The sequence below is a fragment of the Trichoderma camerunense genome (genome assembly GCF_050948025.1).
Source record: "Trichoderma camerunense strain CBS 138272 chromosome Unknown V8C40scaffold_12, whole genome shotgun sequence".
NCBI classification, from domain to species: domain Eukaryota; kingdom Fungi; phylum Ascomycota; class Sordariomycetes; order Hypocreales; family Hypocreaceae; genus Trichoderma; species Trichoderma camerunense.
In genome coordinates this window covers 1158935-1177718 of record NW_028145358.1, presented here as the reverse complement: position 1 = coordinate 1177718, position 18784 = coordinate 1158935, and the positions used below count along the sequence as shown (strand labels likewise).

Genomic DNA, 18784 nt, shown 5'->3' with positions numbered 1-18784 from the left:
CGGCCGAGACGGGTTTCGATGTTCTTGGGGGAGGAGGGAGAGACGGCTTCGTTGTCCTGGTTTGATGGAACGATAAAGGATCGGACACAATGATGCGTAGACTCTGAAGATCGTCTGTTGTTCTCGACGGCCGATATAGACTATTGAGTCAAGGTGGACTTGTGAATGTAGATCAGGGGAGCTTAAAGTCCCTCAACGACGACGAAAAGAGCAAGGCTCGAGGGGGAGAGGTACTTTGTTGAGGATCTTGCTTGGCTGGATCGGAGGGAATATCTCTCGTCTTTAGGCTATTCCGACGGGTGCAGAAGCTGAAGCTGAAGGGGAGATTAGTTTATGTGTTTTTTTATATACATCAATGATGATGTGTCGATGGTGAAGGCGATATAAGGGGTGAATCGTGGATGAGGATGTTGAACAAGACCGACGAAGGCTTTGGATTTTTCGAGGTTTGATTTTCCGGGGGCAGCGTATGGAGGCCTATGTCTGGCAAAGTTAGCCCAATGTACATTTAAGCAGTATCTCAATAAAGGACAAGGGAAAAGAGAGAAACGAACTCACGAGAAGAGGTCAGAATCGAAGATTCCCTCTAACCCCCTTCCATGACAACCTCAAGCCACAAACTCATCAAAACAAACAAAAGGAAAAATAAAACCAAAACAAGAGCGTCTTCTATCCCTTTTTCATTCATTTCATTTCAGGACTGCCCAAAAATCCCGATCAAGTAAAAAACACGCAAAAACCTCGTATTTGGCTCACTATCTCGTGTTCCTCACTCTGCCCAAAATAAAGACGCCAGTATCGTTACCAAAAAGACCATCACCACATCTTTTTCACGCTTTTCCCAAACAGTCTAATTATAAACACGAGAAAAACGGTCATTCTATTCCAATAGTCTCTCTATGTCTTTCCACCCCTCATATCATACCGCACAGAAACAACATCGTGAATAATGGGATGGAGGCCAGCCTAACTCGGCAACCTGACAAAGACCATTCACCTGTCCCCTACCAAACAGAGAAACGGTACAAAAAACAACTCAATCGTTCTTTTTTCCTTAAAGAGATGAACCACCCCATGCATACTTTTGTACATTCGTACATAAATAGACCGTTTGGGCCCTCCTCTCTTGGCCCCCCCTGCCACCCATTTCTCGTATTCACAAGCGTCCACCCCATGGGCTAGACCTAGAACGGGACGGATATCCGCCATCGCCTAATTCATAGCCACCAAAGACAATCGTCCTTGTCTGTTTTTCTCCTCTGTGTCTCTCAGGGCCCCCGTTTTGCCTCGTGGTACGAGTAACCATTTCCAGCATCCCCGTATAACATACAGGTATTGGCTCCCTCATCCCAAGTCCAGTCCAGTTCATCCCGTCTCCAGCAGAGGAGAAACGTTCCCGTAAGCCAAAATAGACAAACCGACTCGTGCCCGTTTTCAAGGACACACAGCCCAGCAACAGCCCAGCCCAGCCCAGCCCAGCCCAGCCCCCATCTCACCGTTTCGTTTCCCGCAGGGGGTGTGTCAAGTCGATTTGCTAGCAACCTGCAGGAGACGCAAAAACGGACACAAGCCAGGGCGCCTAATGTACGCCAAAAGGTCATAGTTGGGGACCCTGCGTGTTAGCTGGGCACACAGAAAAAAAAAAGTAGCATGGGGGGCGGCAACGGGGACCAAGCCGGGCCAAAAAACAGAGGAAGAGAAAGAGAGATAATGCAGAGTCAAGGGGAGGAAGTTGTTTTGCCGCCCCAAGATAGCCCAACAAGTCACCCCCAGCTGCGGAACTCTTGATTCCGGTTCCAAAATCCCACTTGGGACCGTCTTAGGACCGCTTTGAGGCCGCTTGAGGCCGCATGAGACCGCTCGAGACTGGGGTGTATCTGAGCCCACATGGTTCTCGCTGACATCGAGATCGAAGGCACACTCACTTGAGAGCGTCTTCGATCTGACTGAAACGAAGGGGGAAAACTGTCAAGGGTAAAGAAAGAGAAGAATTAAAGGAAAAGAAGAAGAGAAGAAAATGAAAAGAAAAAAAAAAAGAAACGCCAACCAGGGGAGGAGCAAAGGCTCCTTCGCAGACACACCGCGTAAGCGGCCAAGCCAAATAAAACCCATACACATTCAGGGATGCGCATCTGCACGTCATGCTTTGGACAAGATGGAACCAATAGTTGAGACTCATGGGGCACACCGAACATAATAGTATTAATCCCAATTCAAGATGCCTGCTAAAGGCAGAGCTTGAATCATCCTCAAGCATCGTCGCTGAAGCATTGTCAATGCAGCTTACAACAGCTATTAACACACACAAGTCCCGGCACGCTCCCCCCATTTTCTTCGTCGGCACTTTATGCCTTCGTCTTCACCCCGAGCGGCCTTTTCCCAAAAATAAATCAAAACATAAATCAAAAGCCAAGTGTTCAAACATAACCAAGATCCAAAACTTCCCCACTATTTGTTCGTTTGAACGCCGGGAAAACGCCATATTTCTATCCACAACAATGTGCCTATTGCAGCACGGAGAAAAACAGTCGCTATGCAGTGTGATATTCAATTCGCCCAGTTACCATTTTTTGTATAACCCAGAAAGGAGTGACTCTATGTCGACCAGATGTTCGTCATAACCGTAATTTCATAAAAGGAGTGTGCGTAGTTTGGGGGTATCTTCGTCTAAAGGATTGTCGATTAAGCTGGAGGGTATCATTTCGAAAGGAGTGTCGCGTATTAGATAATACATTAATAGTTAGTTGGTAATTATTCGTTGTCGTAAAGGATTGTTTCAATCGAGATCAACTCGAGATGTCTAAAGGAGTGTCGTTCGGGCGTTGGGCTCAGTCAGGCCAGTGTGCTGACAAGAGCAAAAAAGAAGGTGCAAAAACAAGGCCCATTAAATCGTTGTTATTCATGGTAGTAGCGAGCGTGTTAAGGAATGTTGTACATTTGCGTCTGCGTTGAAATCAAGAGAAGAGGAAGAGGAGGAAAGCAGATCCCAGCTGCCGAGGTGTATCGCGGAGAGGAGGAGAGAGAAGGAAGAGAGCGCCCATCAATCACGTCGCCCGCTGCTTGCCCTTGTCATCAAGCCCCGAAGAGCTTGGAGTCAAAGGCACGCGTGACAGCGGAGACGGAGGGTGCGGCGTAGAAGAGACCGAAACGGTCTGACGGTGTCGGTGATGCGGTGTGCTAGACAGCGGAACCGGAGACTCAGGAAGAGGAAGCATGCCGAGCGTGTCCTGGTAGTGGTACGGAGATTGAGGTTGAGATGGAGCTGGCGGAAAGGGTGGCGCCATCGATGAACCATCCGGAGGCGGGTACGCTGATTGAGTTCTGGAATTCCTGGGTGGCAACGGTCAATCCGATTGTGCTTCCTCGAGCCGGGGTTGGAGAGTCGAGTGTGTGGGAAGTCCATCTAGAGGAAACTAGATCCACACGGACTGCTGGGGAGTAACGAACCCGACGGGGTAGCTGCTGCTGCCGGCGCATTGCGCATCCTCGAATGTGGGCGAATGGCCGGGATGGTAGCCTCGCATTTCATACCCACCGTACTCTTCCGAGTCGCTGTATGCAAGGGACGCCTCAAAGGTTGATGATGCCGGACTGTAGGCAACTCCGAAGGACGGAGACGGCACGTTCAGGTACTGATGGCTCAGATACGGAGACGAGATGACCAGCGGGCTGAGGGACTCATGCGGACCAGGCGCTGTAGGGCTGTTGAGCATTGGCATGCTCTCAGCGCTATAGCTAAAGGCAGGGTTCCCGTATGGCATGTAGGACTCCGTGGCAGGGACCATTGGCACCTCCTCGCGCATATGGAAATTGGGAGGATGGAACGTAGGGAACGAGGGGGTCCTCTGCGGGCTCATCCAACCCATGCGGGACCGGAACTCACTGACGGTGTCAATGGGAAACTCCATGAGCGTCAGCGGCGTCTGGTACGAGTTCTTCACACCAGTGCTCGCGACATTGATGGACATGAGCCGCCGGGCGATTTCCTCAATGGGGGTCATGGACAAGCTGCCAAAGTAGGCCGCGCCAATCTCGGGGAAGAGCCGCTCCATCAGCAGGGCCGCCGTGTACAAGTGGGCAATGGCAACCAGGGAGTTGGGGGAGCACTGGTAGGTCTGAATGTAGCCGACAGGGACCCAGAAAAGCCAAGTCCTCAGGGGCTGGAGGCGCTCAAACTGTTGGGCGATGGGCAGAGTGGGGCTGATCTTGCGAGAGCCCTTGAGGAAGCCGATCAAGTGCTGCATCTGAGTGGTGTCTTCCTTGTAGTGCTTCAGATGAGCCTCAACCTTGATGACTTGCTCCAAGGTTCGCTGGTAGGCCTCAATGTCGTCCTTCTGGGGTTGGTGAACCCGGCGTTCAGGATCCGGAGAAGCCGGGGCCGTGGGGAACGTGCTGCTCTCCGCGATGAAGTCTGTGAACTCAGACTCGTGCTTCCATGGTTCCATTGCATCAATCACCTGCCGAGAAAAATCAGTCAACGTTCCAAAGGAAAGGGAGGGGAACAGTCAAGGCAAGCCAATGAAATGCTTGGCTCTTCGTCACCAACCAACAACTAACTTACCGTCGAGGTGCCCTGCATGAGCTGGGTCCAGCTGCGCCTGTTTGGACATTCAATTAGCCATTGAGCGTGCTTGTGAGATGGGCAAAGACGTCAAGGGAAGAGCGCTTACCAATCGGTGGCCTGCCACGATAGCACCAGGGATGCCGCCAGGATGGCGTCGGAGGTACCGCGAGAGAAGGAACCAATCGCGGTGTGCAAACCGCTCAAGGCCTTGCCTCTATGCTCAAACGCCATGCTACCGACCAGGGGGCAGTCGGTCAAGAAGGCGATGTGCATGGCAGAGAACGCCAACACCGCATGCATCACATAGGGAGTAGTCGCGCCGATCTTGAGCAGACTGGAAACACCAAAGTTAGCGTTGTGTTGGACAATGTGCTACCGCTCGCAGCGGAAGCTTGCCGCCAGAGCAGTGGTATCCAAGGAGAAGGATGAAATAGCCGCTCTTATTGGAAACTTACGTCGGGATATGACGGGTCCACAAGGTGAAGTTGTTGGCTTCATAGGCCGCCAGCTGATAGTACAGGGATGCAACGTGGTAGATCAACCGGAGGTCCTCAAGGGAGAACATGTGCGGCATGGGAGCTGGGAAGATGCGGAGCGTTGGGAAGGGGAACATGCCAGTCCTCTGCCACTCGGCAATAGCAGCCTCGATCTGGGGAGTCCACATGAGATCGGGCTTGTCCGGAGTGGTTGAGCGACCAGCCTCAGGAACCTGCACATCGTTGTACGGACAACGGATCTTGTGCTTGGTGCAGTTGCGGCTGAGGACACCCGTATTAGCAAAAAGAGAAATTCCGAACGGGAAACGGCACCAATAACTTACCATTGAGGGAAGCTCTCATCGCAGCGGATGTGACGACGCTTGCTAGAATCATAGTTAGACCAATGCTTGCGAGCTTGATCAGGGTCGCCATTCGGCAAACCGTGAATATTGCTACGTACCACGTATCACAGCCTTTGCGAGACTTGGTGTGACTATCATGAGAGAGTTAGCTTGTGCTTCGATGTGACGAAGTGAGTGGGAGTGTAGTTTTGTTGAGTGAAAAGGAGTGAATGTGTGTAAGTGCTGGGTGAGTAAGAGAGACAAACCTGCGACGAGGAGGACCACCGCCAGGGCCAGCCATTGTTGATAATTGAAAAAGCGTGGAAATTTGCGGACGAGCCGCTGGAAGTTGTCAGTAAATGGATCAACTGGAAGACGTCATCAAGGCACATACATGAAAACAAAACACAGCTAGAAATTGCTGTGCTTGGACGACGAGTGAGTGTCGTGCTTATTGACTAATACGGATGTCCCGGTGAATGCGAATGCTTTAATCAAGTGTTGGCTCGAATGCAGCTGGTATGCACAAGACGTTTGTGCTGTGTCCCTCTTGTTCTGTTTCTCTTTTTCCTAAAATGGTTTGATGATATATATACCCCGTGGATATATATTCCTCTTCTCTTGAAAAAACGTAGCGATCGAATATGGCGTATTAGTTACCTCTCCCTAACCCTCGAATTAAATAGCAAGTAGTTTTGGTCGTAAAAAAAGTTTTCTTTTTTATAATTTGGTTTTATAAATTTTCTTTGTTGGTAGCGATTGTGGGAAAGCGATTGTGGTGGTGTGAAGATGATGTTCTTTTAGATAGACATTGACGGCGACTTGGATTTCGGTCCTGGATAGACTTGAAACCGTAGCGAAGCTGCTAGTCCTTTCGAATCCTTTGCGCGATTCGAAGCCTCTTGGTTATTTGCTTAGCGAAGCTATAGCAAGGCGATGTGTTCCGTGCAAAAGGTGGTTGTCGTTGGATCTGTGACTTCGGGATAATAGAGTTCTGGCGGAGTCGGCGGATGGAAGGTTGCGACGGAGTGGCGGTTGAGGGGGGATCAAAAAGAAAACGAGCACCGGTAAAGCGAATGACAGGAGTCAACGAGGACTTCCTAAGGAGATTTGTTTGGGAGAGCGAATGTGGGAGAGCGAACGTTGAGTGTAGATGATTTGGAGTGTGGACCAGGGGAGAAGGAGAGGGGAGGCAGATGGGGGACTGGGATTTTTAAATACTGGCTGCTGCTGTTGCCAACAGACTGGAGGGCACCAGGGAACATACTGTAAGCCCCTACAGCCACACAGCCAGCCATGCATTTACAGCGCTCCAGGTACCTGCCGGTCACCCAAGGTAGTCTTACCCTGACCCTCGTCGAACCTGTGGTGCTAGATCCTTCCGGTCTGGGTGCTAACGGAGCCCTGTTGGTCCGCCGAGGGGGGCAGCTAGGGGTCCGGCCTAGCCTCGACAGGAGAGCAGGTACCACTGCGGCTACCTGGGGCTACTTTTGCAAAAGGGCCCCTCCAGCGGCCATGTCCCGCGACTGGGGGGTGCAAGGGGGTGCCACGCGCTGTGCGACTCGGCCCTCAGGTCAGTTAGCAGTGTCAGTGGGGGCGCTGTTTGTGCTGCGGTTGTCTTGCAAGTGTCAGTCAGTTTTGGCGGCACAACCTTGATGTGAACCTTCACGCCCTACTCTAAGCTACTACACCTTGATAACCTTGAATTGATCTCATGGAGAGGAACAGAAACAAATCTGATGGCCATCAAAGAACATTGCAGTCTACTCTCATCCGGTACACTCGTCAAGAAAACATCACCATGGTTTGATACAGCTACGCCATGATATTCCATCCATACAATTTCGACTTGACCTCTTGCAAAACTCGCCCACACACACCAAAGCGCCGAAACCAGACCGAGCCCTGCGGTGCGTCCAAGCCAAACGGGCAACATGCCAAAGGGAACCATGACGAGACCAAACCAAACCACACCAAATCAAACGAGACGACAGCAGACGAGCGGCAGAGGGCGGCAGAGAGGGCTGGGCACAGCACCAGCACAGCACAGCACCGCACCGCATAGAGAGAGGCACCGCTGCTGGTGGAGAGGGGGGGCGGGTGATGGATGATTGATGATGATGCCCAGCAGAGCATAGCTCAGCATCTCGGCGCTAGGGGTGTGACGGCTCTGAGGCTTGGCTGCTCAGACACACAGCTCCCAAGAGGCATGACGCACATGGCACGATGCCCGCACACCAGAAGGAAGTAAAAATAACAACTGGGGCGAGCCGTCGGCTTGGTTGCGACAAGGGTCAAGTGCTTTTTGCGTGTGGGGGACGGCACCAAGCCAGACCAGACAAGCTCGGGCTACCGAGTGCTACCGCAGTAGTTCTGCTGCCAGTGCCAGTAGCGACTCCCAGCCGGAACTGAGGGCCTGCTGCCCGTCGTCGTCGCTTTTTCTTACCAGACCCTTGCCTCCTGGGCTATGGCACCGCATCCGACAGCTTTAGGCCCCATGTCTGTCTAGTCAGGGTGAAACAGCTGCGCGGTTCGGAGGCCATCAGGCGAGCGTCAGATGCTTGGTTGGCCGGTGGTCGTGCCAGCACATCGTGGGAAGAGTCGGCGCCGCGGGGCAACGGAATTATCTTGTTCACCAGTCGACTACTGTATGGCCCTCAAGGTTTTTGTGCGCCCAGACTCTTCGAAAAGGAGCTGGCAAGTGGCCGCGCTATGCCAATAGTCTTCTACTATCAACGGCCACCAAGCAAGACAGCAAGTCAAAACACAGACGCAACACTCAGACAGCACTCAGAGACGGTACATACCATAAGGTTAGGTAGCACATGCAAGGACAGAGTCAAACGTCAAGCAGTTGATTTGAGTTTCACGATATTCGCCTCCCATGATTTTCGCCGAATGGACAATGGCAAAGAGCTGAAAAAAGCATCTTAGGCACCATCAACCGTAGCCCAGAGTTCATCTACCAGACATGGCGCCATTATCTCGGTGCTAGTACTTGTAGTGCTTAGCCGAAAAGTTTTCGGGAGCTTAAGTCGGCGGCTTCCAAGATGAGATGCACCCACCAGACGCCAGACCAGAGGCTGGGCACCGTGCACCAATGGGCTGTCCGTACTGTGCTGGGCTGGGCGGTGGATTTGTCGTCACGGTCGAGGTTGCTTGTCCCGGGCCCTGCACCTGCCTGCACCTGAACCCGCACCTGCACCTGCACCTGCACCTGCAGCCTCTAGTCTACATAGCACCTGCACTTTGGCCCTTGCAAGCGCGAGAAGTGCAAGAGAACATGGAACCAGGCCCCAATGCTATACCCGTTTGTACCTGGGCAAGTTCTCGGCAGGAGGACGATGTACTCGTACATGTCTTGTGTGCATCTGTGTGCGGCAACCATAGCAAAGTCCTGTGCAAAGAAATGCTCATGTACAAACGCGGGCTGTACCTATACTAATCTTGGCATCGCCCAGACCTGGCCTCTTTCTATGGCCGCTCTGGCAGGCACGACGTCACGCAGCCTCGAATAGCCATTTTGGGAAAGCGCCCATCCACACTGTGCCGCCGGTGCTGCTGCCAAGAGCCCGCATAAGGTCCCAGCATGCCAACTTGGGAGCGAGCAGCATCACCACCTATATGAATTGATATCACCGGCTTCAACTCAATGCATCTCGTGCTTCAACCACATCTTGCAGCCTCACCTCATGCCACATTGGCCTAAACATTTCATTTTACCACTACTTCACATTTAAATACCGTACCCAGAATTGCTCACCTCACCGCGGCAGATGCTGCAGAAAACGGCATGTTCCAGCGATTAGCGCTCGACGTATCCACCCAAAGACTGGAGCCATCCCCGAAAGTCAAGTTTCCATTATTTATCGTCAGTACCTTGGCTTCCACGCTTTGCCCCGGCTGCTCAGGCATGGCCGCCACGGAGGCTTCGGCACCGGCTTGGCTGGGCAAACGTTGATGGACAAGAATCGAGCGACGGAGTATCCGGCTGCATTCCTGTTGCAGACTCCTTTTGCTGCTCCTTTATTCGTATGCCGCCCAATTGATGCATTGAGTGTTCCCTGTCGTCCAAGTTAACACCGAGTTGGGCAATGCGCTCCACGTTTCCACAGCCGGTGTCAAGCAGACAAGACCGGACAGCAGCTGTTTGGCCAGGAGACCCCGGCAGTGGGAGTGGGAGAGGGAGTGAGTGGGAGCTGGGTCCGGGATGGTGCTGGTGCTGGTTGCTGGTCCTGTGTATGAAGTGAAGTGCTGGTAGCGGCTTGCTCGCGCCAAACATCTCCGTTCTGCGGCCACAACCGCTGCTTGAACGCCGGCGCGCCACGCTCGGTCTTACCCAAGCGGCCGGCGTCTGTTTGGCTTGGAGGCGTTGAGGCGAAGCTCGCTCAGCTGCTTCATGACACTTTGTGATCTCAAACGCCTCTGGTCAGTGCGCTCCTTGCCGGGTTAACGTTACGAAAGTGCCCTCGTGCCCTCGTGCTACGGAGTATTCTCAACTGCCAGGCGCCCACTTGTATCCGTACCGTCCAGTGACGGTGATTATCCTGCGGCCTCGCCTATCTACCTAATCAAACGGGAACCCTGAGCCGGAAAAACTCTCCCGCTTGGATCTCTGCATCAGTTTTTCTGCCTGTGCGAGCACTAGCCAGTACGAGTAAGCAGAATTAGAACAGAACCTTGCATCGACATGTGTCCTTTGGCTGACGCTGCTGATCCCCGAATCCTCGTCTTCGAGAAGCCAGTCAGAACTTAGCGGCCGTCTTGCTACTTGTACAGGCATATACAACAATGGAGCAGTGCTACTCCGTACATCCCCTCCAATATGCGAACAGGGCCTGTTGCATGCAGATCCTACCGCGGATATCGGCAGCCGCGCCAGTTGACACTTGTACAGGTACAGCTATCGGCCGAGCGATGCTATGGAGCGGCCGTATGGAGCTCATGTACTCCGTACAAGTACTCTCCGTCCCGAGTCCCGTCAAAGGGTGATCCCCAGCTCCGCGCGCCCCATGCCCACGGCATTGAATGCTTGAGCCTGTACGGTATTCATGCCGAGGCAGCAGAGACAGACAAGCAAGCGGACAAACAAAAGCGGAAGGCATTCGCGCTGGCGGAGCGCTTCTCATTGAGTGGCAGGCTGGCCCCTAGGATAAATGACAAAAAACAGCCGCATCGAGTCATTCAGCGACTCCCCCAGCTTGCCATCCTGAATAGGTTACTTACCCGTACGAGCGCCATTGTGGTTGGCTGGCCTTGCTAGCATAATTGCATGACATCTCAGCCACGCTCCTCACCTGGCCCCGCCGTGATCGAGCGCGTTCCTGATCTGCAGGAAATGAGCGACAGCCTTGGGCGCTGTCTAATCGTCTCACTATTCAAAGATACGAGGCCGCACTCTTCCTTCAGCAGTTAGGATGCCTTCTTAGCTTAGCATCGCGCTTGGTCGCGCAAAACTTGTCACGGTATGCCAAGAAGCAGCAACAACCCTGGGCCCTGAAAACACGCTTCGTATGGAGGCTAGGCTGAGAGGCTCGGCTCTTCATCCGCAGCCCCTGCTGAGCAAAGACAGACGCATTAAGGGTCCAGAAAAGAGATTCACGACGGAGGCAGCCAACGATTAGTCCTTGGAATCTTTCTGCAACCAATCTCTCTCATATTCCAAAATTGATATCCCAAGGGAATCTGCTACCGGGGCACGGTGTTAGCCATCGGCCCAAACGCACCAGCCATATGCCCAATGCCGGAGCTCCATTTTTATCAGTCTCGATTTAGACACCGATAGAATGCAATCAGGTCAAGAAGATTTCCGGGCCAACATTTCATAACCCAGTCGAGTGGTTAATGATGCATTTCTCAGCTTTTTGTGACAAATATTGTGGGCTGGTCTCATTCCTCAAGTGGCATCCCGGCAGATGGCTTTGCTGGTAAAGGGGGCACGTGGCATCTGATGCACCACTCCATCTGGTACTATGCACTGCTTTCTACTTCTATGACGTCTACTACTACAGTACCATGCAATCTTCAACAGACCAAAAGCAGTACAATCACTCTACAAGCCCGTTGGTGAGAGCAACCGCAGGCCCATACTATGGAGTGCACGGCGAGACGCTCCCTGATCTAGCACAAGGCATAACGTTCATGAATGCACGTCGCTGCGCCTTATTCCGTGCAGCAGTGATGAGCTCAACGTTGTGTATGGTGTTAATACGGGCTGCTATTATTATCACCACGGCTCTTATTACTATTTCGTACTTTGAAGTATTATTAGACAGCATTCAAGTCATACGATGATACATACAATCGAAACGACTGGATATCCGAGCTTCATGCCTTCAAAGCCACCCCGAGCTGAAAGAAAGGAAAGAAGAAAAACACGTTTCATGGGCCCACCCGAGTCCCCGAGCAAAGACCCGAGCAAATCCCAGGGGATACCTAGGGTTGCTGCCAAAACGTTCAGGAACAGGTATAGATCTAATTTATAGCGAGATTATCGTGGGCGCGAAGGAGATTCTAAAACCTCGTGTCCTAAAATGGCCTCTGGGGCTGCATCAACCCGTTCTCCGCGCCAGTAACATGGCCGCCCCTATTTGGGCCGACCGTTCGGTGTATTCAACCAGTCTCATCAGCCACAGTTTAGTCAGACTGGCGAAAGCTGTGCTGCAAAATGCCCACAAGGATGGAAGGGAGAGGCTCGTGTTATTCGAAACTTGTTGCCCTATTGGATGTTTCCATTATTAGGGATGGTGGCATCTGCAATCTCCCAATTCTGCTGCCGTAATCAATGCAGGAGATTTGCGACGATCTACTCAGGTGCTGCTTCACCCGTGTCATTGGATATCATGACAATTACGAATGTTCAAGTCATCTTCACCAACCAGGTCCGCTGGGGAGGACGCAGCGACCCGCCTTGAGGCCGTACCAGGCAATTCTCTTTTTAGGAGCAAGTCTTTGGCGTAACATGTTTCGCCATCGTTGGCTTCACGATGCGAGCCACCGTTTGATGTTGTCAATCCTACCATCTTCGCCCACTACTCGCAGATGTATAGGGTAATTTGTCCGCCAAGTGGGAGATGCTCATATTTGCACGGCACTAACAGACTCTCCCAATGCTCATTGCCCACCGAATATTTTGCGGCAATATTAACCGCAAAATGTCAACTTCAATTGGCATTGGGGGTCAGATGGCAACTCAGCGAGTCAGACGGCAACCAGGCTGTGCAAGTCAAGTAGGTACTTTTGACTGCACCTTTACATACTGCGAGCGCTGCCAAGACCAGCTTTGACGCGCCACAGGATGTATTTCCGCACTGCCGGGCTGCATAACATTCCCTGAAGGAGGCATGCGATTCGATAGAGATGGATTTTGACACTGAGAAGCCATACTCGTTACAACTGGCACAGCCCTACCGTACTATGCAGAAACACTACAGAAGTCCTTTTCACCGGAGGCGTTTACTATTGTCAGATTGATGACTACGGAGTATTACTCAATGTCTTTTATGCGGACAATGGGATAAAGTTTGACTACCGGAGATCAGCCACTCAACTCGCGCGCGGAAGAGGAAAAAGAAGAAAAAAGAGAAGAAAAAAAGAGGACCACTGGGGCTGGAAAGCGCCGAGGCTCCCAAAACCTATCGAGGCTTGTGACAATTTGGAATGACGTCGGCTGGTTGTGCTCCAAATAAGCGTTTGCGACTTTTCCCTTTCCCTCAATGATGAACGCACTATAACGCTGCTAAGAGGAACAATTAAGCACCATGATAAAACTCCGCCGTGCGTGGAATGGTGGCAGTGAGCAAACGGAGTAATACTGGGGTACGGGCTCTGTACCCTGAGACTGTTGAAGGGTCGCGGCAAGGGCTAATAGAGGCTAGCGAAAAGCTCCTCATACTTACTTCCGCCAAGGCCAGCGGGCCGAAAGAAGAAAAAAAGAGGCAAAGCCACAGCCGACCCAACGAGCCAGAAGCAAGGGAAATTTGGAGGAGGATTAAGGGAAAAGGGCGAGAGGACAAAGTAGTTTGAAGTCAAAAGAAAAAGAGGAGAACTGCAACGTTTCATGGCTCGCCACCGAGAGAACGACTCGCACATTGTGTCTCGGCAATCCTTCACTTTGCAGCGACACGTGTGCGCTAATGGGCAAAGCGATGTCCAATGAAGGGACACCTATTGGCTTGTTGCTAAAGATATCTCGCTGCATGCTGTACCGAAGCTTACAAAATCGGTACGACAGAGTGACAGGGCGATCGAACGACGACGAGAGAATGGGCAAAGCTCCCCAGCCTGGTTTTGCAGCTTTGGGTAGCCGATATCCGGACGTGGGCTTGTGCTGTTCGAATATGGAAAAGTCTCGCTAGGTATCACGCCGGCCTTTTCCTCTTTCTTCCCTCGAATCAAGTCTATGGGGCTCACATTTTCGCCCTCGACCTAGCAGCATCACGATTTACCCAACTAAGGCTGGGACAAGATTCTAGATCTCCGAAATGAGACTCAAAGTGATACTATAACCATAAGTGCTTATTAAACGCAACATGGACACGTGCCCTCGCTGTCCTACGTTTCTCCTCCCCCCACAGGGAGCACACTGTTCACTTGGAGAGAGGAGGTGGATGTTGAGATTTCAGATTGTGTTGCCGCCCGCCAGCACTTGTACCGTGACAAGGATGTCCTATTACGTACCTGTGCGATAGCCGGAAGGATGGGAATGTGGCCGCTGCAACTAGATCCGCCTCCCCAATCATTTGGCTTGGGGGATGCGGTCATTGTCTGACGACTGGGCGGGAGCGTGCATTTGGAGAATCCTATCAGAAGATGCTTCAGCTCGCTTGGCAACGGTCCACGACATGGAGCGGTGAGAATAGGAAGGGAACCTCACGGAACGCCACAAAAGACGACAAAGTTGTTACTGGTGCTCGCACAGCCTTTTCGATAGTTTGGTTTCTCGCGAGGGCCATGTACTGCTTTTGTCGACGCTGGTTGGCTTATGCTACCCTGCAGGGTTGAAGAAGTAGGTCGATGCAATGCATGATGGTCTACATGCGCATGCACAGTGATCTGTGTGATGTGAGGCCAAGGTGCGGGATATCAATGCGTCAGCCATCATCATTTAGGTATCTCCCGGTCATAGGTCGCATAACGAGAGGCTGCAAGAATGTGCGAGCCCCTTGACCCGGGTCCGCCGCGCCGCCGCCGGCCAAGCAAAGCTCGATTTACACCTGTTCTATTATGCCACCAGCTTGGATACACTTGGTGTACGCTGGGCGGATATACAATGAGATGATATATAGTATCCGGATGTCCAATGCAGCCTTTTAGCGAACCACCGTCTATCATGCACGTACACCTTGGAGTGGGGGGAAGTCGACGAGAAGTTCAGAGCATCAACGAATGAGCAGGTGATCACTCACAGACGGTCCGATAGCTCTGGTTTTGGTTCTGACGCGGCTTTGTTTGCTTTAGGCCATGCAGCAAACCCTTACTGTTGGAAGCACTGTGTATGATGGCAGCCTCATGAAAGCCTCCAAGCGACCCGGTACTAACAGCGATGGGTTTGGCATCATGCACATACAGGCACAGAGCGCCGAACATTCCGCCCGCGCGTTCCTGTTATGTCACTGCAAGGTCAATGTCGGTTCCTGATGAGATCGTCTATGATCGGCCGAGAGCTTCGGCCAACACCAGACAATCCATTGCTCTTTGCAGGGGAATTGTCAGCCCCCCTGGCCGTCTTTCTTTCTTCCCTTCAGTTCCTCGCCCTCGACGTCCACCAACTTGATGGCCGTGTATTGACTACTGTCCCCATGAACAATGCTAAAACGCAAAGCGGGGGAGATGCACCGGTTAGCAAATTCCAAATTATGACGAAACACCTCCGAATGCTGGGATGAGCTGATTTGCCAGAGGGAAAATGGGCCAACTTGTATGCACTTCCAGCCTGCATGTCTTTTGCCGCAGCGGCGTGTCTGCTCCGCAACTGGCTGAGAGAGCTTCGACAAAACCTTCGGTAGTGCACCTAAATATAGAAATAGCCCTAACGTGGTGCCAGTGCAACAATGGTGTGGCACTACTGAGCGGGGCCGCAGAGCACTTTTTTCTCCAAGTCTCCCTTTGGTTCAAGCCCGATTTACTGTTGCTGTGTTGCTGATGCTGATGCTGAGGACGTGGTGGTGAAGTTAATCGAGAAGGGTGAGATGCCGGACAAGCCATGAGATGGAGCGTGTCTATATCTCACCCCACACAGAGTCAGGCAGAACCAGAATCTCGAGACGCAATGATTCAGCAACGAGTGCGGAGCAGAGCAACCGGGCCCAATACTCGTACTGTATGGATGGCTTTGATGCTGTTGGGTTGGGTGACAAAAGGTCAAGACCTGGTGGTGGGCATGTGTGAATGGCAAGATTAAGGGAGCGTTTTTTTGCCCATCCGGGGCCCAAACTAACGTACAGGTTACACGGAGTTTGTGGTATCGCTTATGCACCCCGGTTGACTATCTGGGCTAGATTCCCTGGGCATCCTCTGGTTCTAGACAAGGCTAGCATCGTCACCAGTATCATCATGGGTATCCCCGGGCTTGTTATCAGCAATGCCCCGTCACGCCTCTCTTGCTGTTATATGATATCCTTGTACGGTGTCAGAGCAAGCGCAAGCACAAATTTGGCTTGACAAATGGGTTGCCGCAGGGTATTGCTGTCTGCCATGTTTCAGACGTGGCGTGCCTGGCCGCAACCTGCTTGTTGGTCTTGGCAAGACGGCCAAGTTACCATTTGATGATTTCTCCCTTTTTTTCTGTTGCTAGTTTCTCGCCGGCTTGCTTAAACCGGAGCCTTTGACGGATGGTTAGCGATCTCCTCGTGCTAAGACGGCTATCTCATTAGCCAGAGTCAAGCTAGTCATTTGATCTGCCCAATCGAGCATGGCAGTGATAATACGTCAGCCGCAGCAGTATGAGCAGCAGCATGTCAGTCAGTTCAAGCCGATTTGGTCCGTCTTGCGCACGGAGCGCTCTTAGTACTACGCAGGGGTCGCTGTCAGACAAGACCCCGATTGCATGCACGAAGCAAACGACTCGGCTCAAGACACACATGATAGTGCGATTAGTCGATGTCTTTGGGCTTGAAAAGAGGCCAAGATAGGTCTGAGTGAAGACGACAAGGATGGAAAATTTACGTGGAGTATGCCCACAGCATCTTGGCAGCGACACAGTGCCGAAGCGCGAGGCCCCGAAGCTCCATATCAGCCTTTCAACCCATTGCACGTGTACAGGCAAGAAATGAGGTCGACTGTCTAAAGACTACTTTGATGATGCATGATAGGCGAATAATGTCTTGCGGAAAGATTTGCCCACAAAATCTACCCGCCAAGAGCGTAGCATGTACATGAAATCTGGAACCCTCCCCCACGATGAATGGGGTCAAGGTGCGTCTCTTGTTTATTTTGTTTTTCCCATGGGCTAATCACCTGCAGATTCTATCAGCCGGGTGCCCTGATTCCTAGTATGATGGGGGCGTCTCTGTTCGAAAATGTGCCCCCTTCTCTGCGGCAGTCATCCGCGCCTTGATGTCCTCTGCATTCCGTGTTACTCCTGGCATGCACAGTGGCTGAATCTGACCCCTACACGCTGGACATTGGCGTAACTGCCTAATTTGGCAATACATTTCCCTTGCACTCTGAAACATATACTTGCAAAGAAGTGCTGACAGGTGAGATCGAGTTGCCGGTGCTGTTTCAATCTTGTCAAACATGCTTCAAGGTTATGTGAGGGTTTAACCTCTCACAAGCCGGAGTCCATGATACCGACATGCCAAGCAACAGATGGGACTGACTGACTGCCCCCCTTTGCCGTGGCCGGGACAAGCCTGTACAGTACTTGTGCCTGTACTTGTGCCTGTGCCTGTACCTGTACCTTTACAGTAGGTCCCGTCGGGATTTTTGATACGGGCATGGATACGGTTTGCTTATGAGGCCTTGGGTGAGAACCGCAACCGCAGCCAGGCTGTGTTTCTGGCCAAACGCAGCCGCCCTCTCCTTCGCCCGCCCTGACGAGATTGAAGATGCCAATAAGGTGCCAGTGTCACCTGTTTCCTTCAGCTTGCATCATGCACATGTGGCTGCCGCCTTCAAGAGCTAAGAATAGCATCGAGCCATCTAGTTTATAGCCATGGCGCATTTCTGCGTGCAGCGAATGGCCTTCTGCGATGCGATGCGATAGCGCGTGAGCCGACAGTGCAACCCTCTTTTTGGCCCGTTCTGCATCTACCCATCTCACCACATTATGCACCCGAGAGGGCCTTACAGGCCTATGAGTACGTAGGGCAGTACGTACATTGCCTGTACGTGTCTCCATCGAGCATGCAGCAGCGACCCGAACGCGCGGACAGGTGATGGGATCATGTCTCCGGACTCTACGGGTACTACAGTACATTGAAAGTTGGATGCCCTCGAGGAGAGGCCATTTGCCATCGGTAGTCTTCCGAAAGGCACCGAGCTTTGCCACCCTGGATTGCATGAGAATATGCATACTTGTAGATTTTTGGCTCGATACCCCCCTACCGTGTAAGTCCGTATGCACATTTCTCGCTTACTATTACAGTATTATGTGCTGATAGTAAGAAGGTCAATTGGGTTGCTGGAATGAAGCACTTGGGTTTCGTTTTCGTTTACAGCCTCCAACTAGGGCGGCAAGATACGAAAAGAGGCAACGGGCTAGTCATCTGCACTATCGAGTACCGGATCTCGAACCACGTCTGACTCGGTACTTGGAATAAACTCATTGCGATTGACTGCGCCAAGGGGCAAAAGCAGGCACTCGTTTTCTTCGCTTTCGGGCTCGCCTAGTTGCGCCCACTTGATGACCATCAGTGAGCAGCAAGTGGCTCCCGCGGTTCACTCGGAAGTTAGATGTGGTGATGCAGATAGGCTTTTCGCGGGAGAGTTGGGTCTTGTTGTAAGCGTAGCTGTCAGCTGCAGCGCGATTCAAGAACGGGCCTTTTATTTCCTTCTTCTTCTTTCTTTTTGTTGGCCTATAATTTTTATTTGTATTTTTGCCCCCGTCTTGCTTTGGGTACCGACATCTCTTCTTGGCAGCCCGGTATCTTCCTTGCATGATGTGATACATCTTTCCGAGACGGAGCGGAAGGAGGTGGGTAAGAATATTTGGAATGCTTACAGGTACGGGGCAAGACAAGGTTTTTTCTTCGCCCTTCCCGTGTGATGAGCCAGGGGAAGGGGGAAGAAAAAACTTTGTGATAACAAAATCCCGAGAAATTATGTGGGCGATGCTTTTTCTTCTTCTTTTGGGCAACTCAAAACCTCTAAAGCGGATCAGGTAGTTGAAAAGGGGTTTGATGAAGTGTCCTTTAGTCAGATTTGGACGGGGATTTGTGTTTTGCGCTGACGGAACA

General features: G+C 51.9%; 4 protein-coding genes across 4 annotated transcripts; 1 reads left to right on the top strand and 3 right to left on the bottom strand.

Moving 5' to 3' along the window:
* Positions 1 to 1138: 1138 nt before the first annotated feature.
* V8C40DRAFT_249778 (uncharacterized protein) lies at positions 1139 to 1537 on the bottom strand. The gene has a single exon (XM_083216827.1). The coding sequence runs from the start codon at positions 1367 to 1369 to the stop codon at positions 1157 to 1159; it is 213 nt and encodes a 70-aa protein (XP_083071819.1). The 5' UTR covers positions 1370 to 1537; the 3' UTR covers positions 1139 to 1156.
* On the bottom strand, positions 1402 to 2032 carry V8C40DRAFT_249777 (uncharacterized protein; the record flags this gene model as incomplete). Its single annotated transcript, XM_083216826.1, has 1 exon — positions 1402 to 2032. A coding segment is annotated over exon 1 (167 nt), but the record flags the coding sequence as incomplete, so codon positions are not given.
* A 1242-nt stretch (positions 2033 to 3274) lies between these two features.
* V8C40DRAFT_49852 (Zn(II)2Cys6 transcription factor) lies at positions 3275 to 6103 on the bottom strand. Its single transcript, XM_083223038.1, has 8 exons — positions 5779 to 6103; positions 5651 to 5726; positions 5504 to 5536; positions 5385 to 5426; positions 5020 to 5322; positions 4671 to 4898; positions 4562 to 4598; positions 3275 to 4457 (listed from the first exon to the last, which is right to left on the bottom strand). The coding sequence occupies exons 2-8, from the start codon at positions 5683 to 5685 to the stop codon at positions 3414 to 3416; spliced, it is 1722 nt and encodes a 573-aa protein (XP_083071817.1). The 5' UTR covers positions 5686 to 5726; positions 5779 to 6103; the 3' UTR covers positions 3275 to 3413.
* Positions 6104 to 10157: 4054 nt separating this feature from the next.
* On the top strand, positions 10158 to 10487 carry V8C40DRAFT_249769 (uncharacterized protein). The gene has a single exon (XM_083216825.1). It carries the CDS (start codon positions 10176 to 10178, stop codon positions 10374 to 10376), a length of 201 nt encoding a protein of 66 aa, XP_083071816.1. The 5' UTR covers positions 10158 to 10175; the 3' UTR covers positions 10377 to 10487.
* The last annotated feature ends 8297 nt before the right edge of the window (positions 10488 to 18784 follow it).

Excerpts from the sequence above, each read along its gene's own strand:
- V8C40DRAFT_249778 (XM_083216827.1), bottom strand. The coding sequence starts at position 1,369 with ATGAACTGGACTGGACTTGGGATGAGGGAGCCAATACCTGTATGTTAT.
- V8C40DRAFT_49852 (XM_083223038.1), bottom strand. The coding sequence starts at position 5,685 with ATGGCTGGCCCTGGCGGTGGTCCTCCTCGTCGCAG. Across the intron at positions 4,899-5,019 it reads TGGACCCGTCATATCCCGAC|TCTGCTCAAGATCGGCGCGA; the intron begins GTAAGTTTCCAA and ends TGGTGTTTCCAG. Across the intron at positions 4,458-4,561 it reads TCATGCAGGGCACCTCGACG|GTGATTGATGCAATGGAACC; the intron begins GTAAGTTAGTTG and ends TTTTCTCGGCAG.
- V8C40DRAFT_249769 (XM_083216825.1), top strand. The coding sequence starts at position 10,176 with ATGGAGCAGTGCTACTCCGTACATCCCCTCCAATATGCGAACAGGGCC.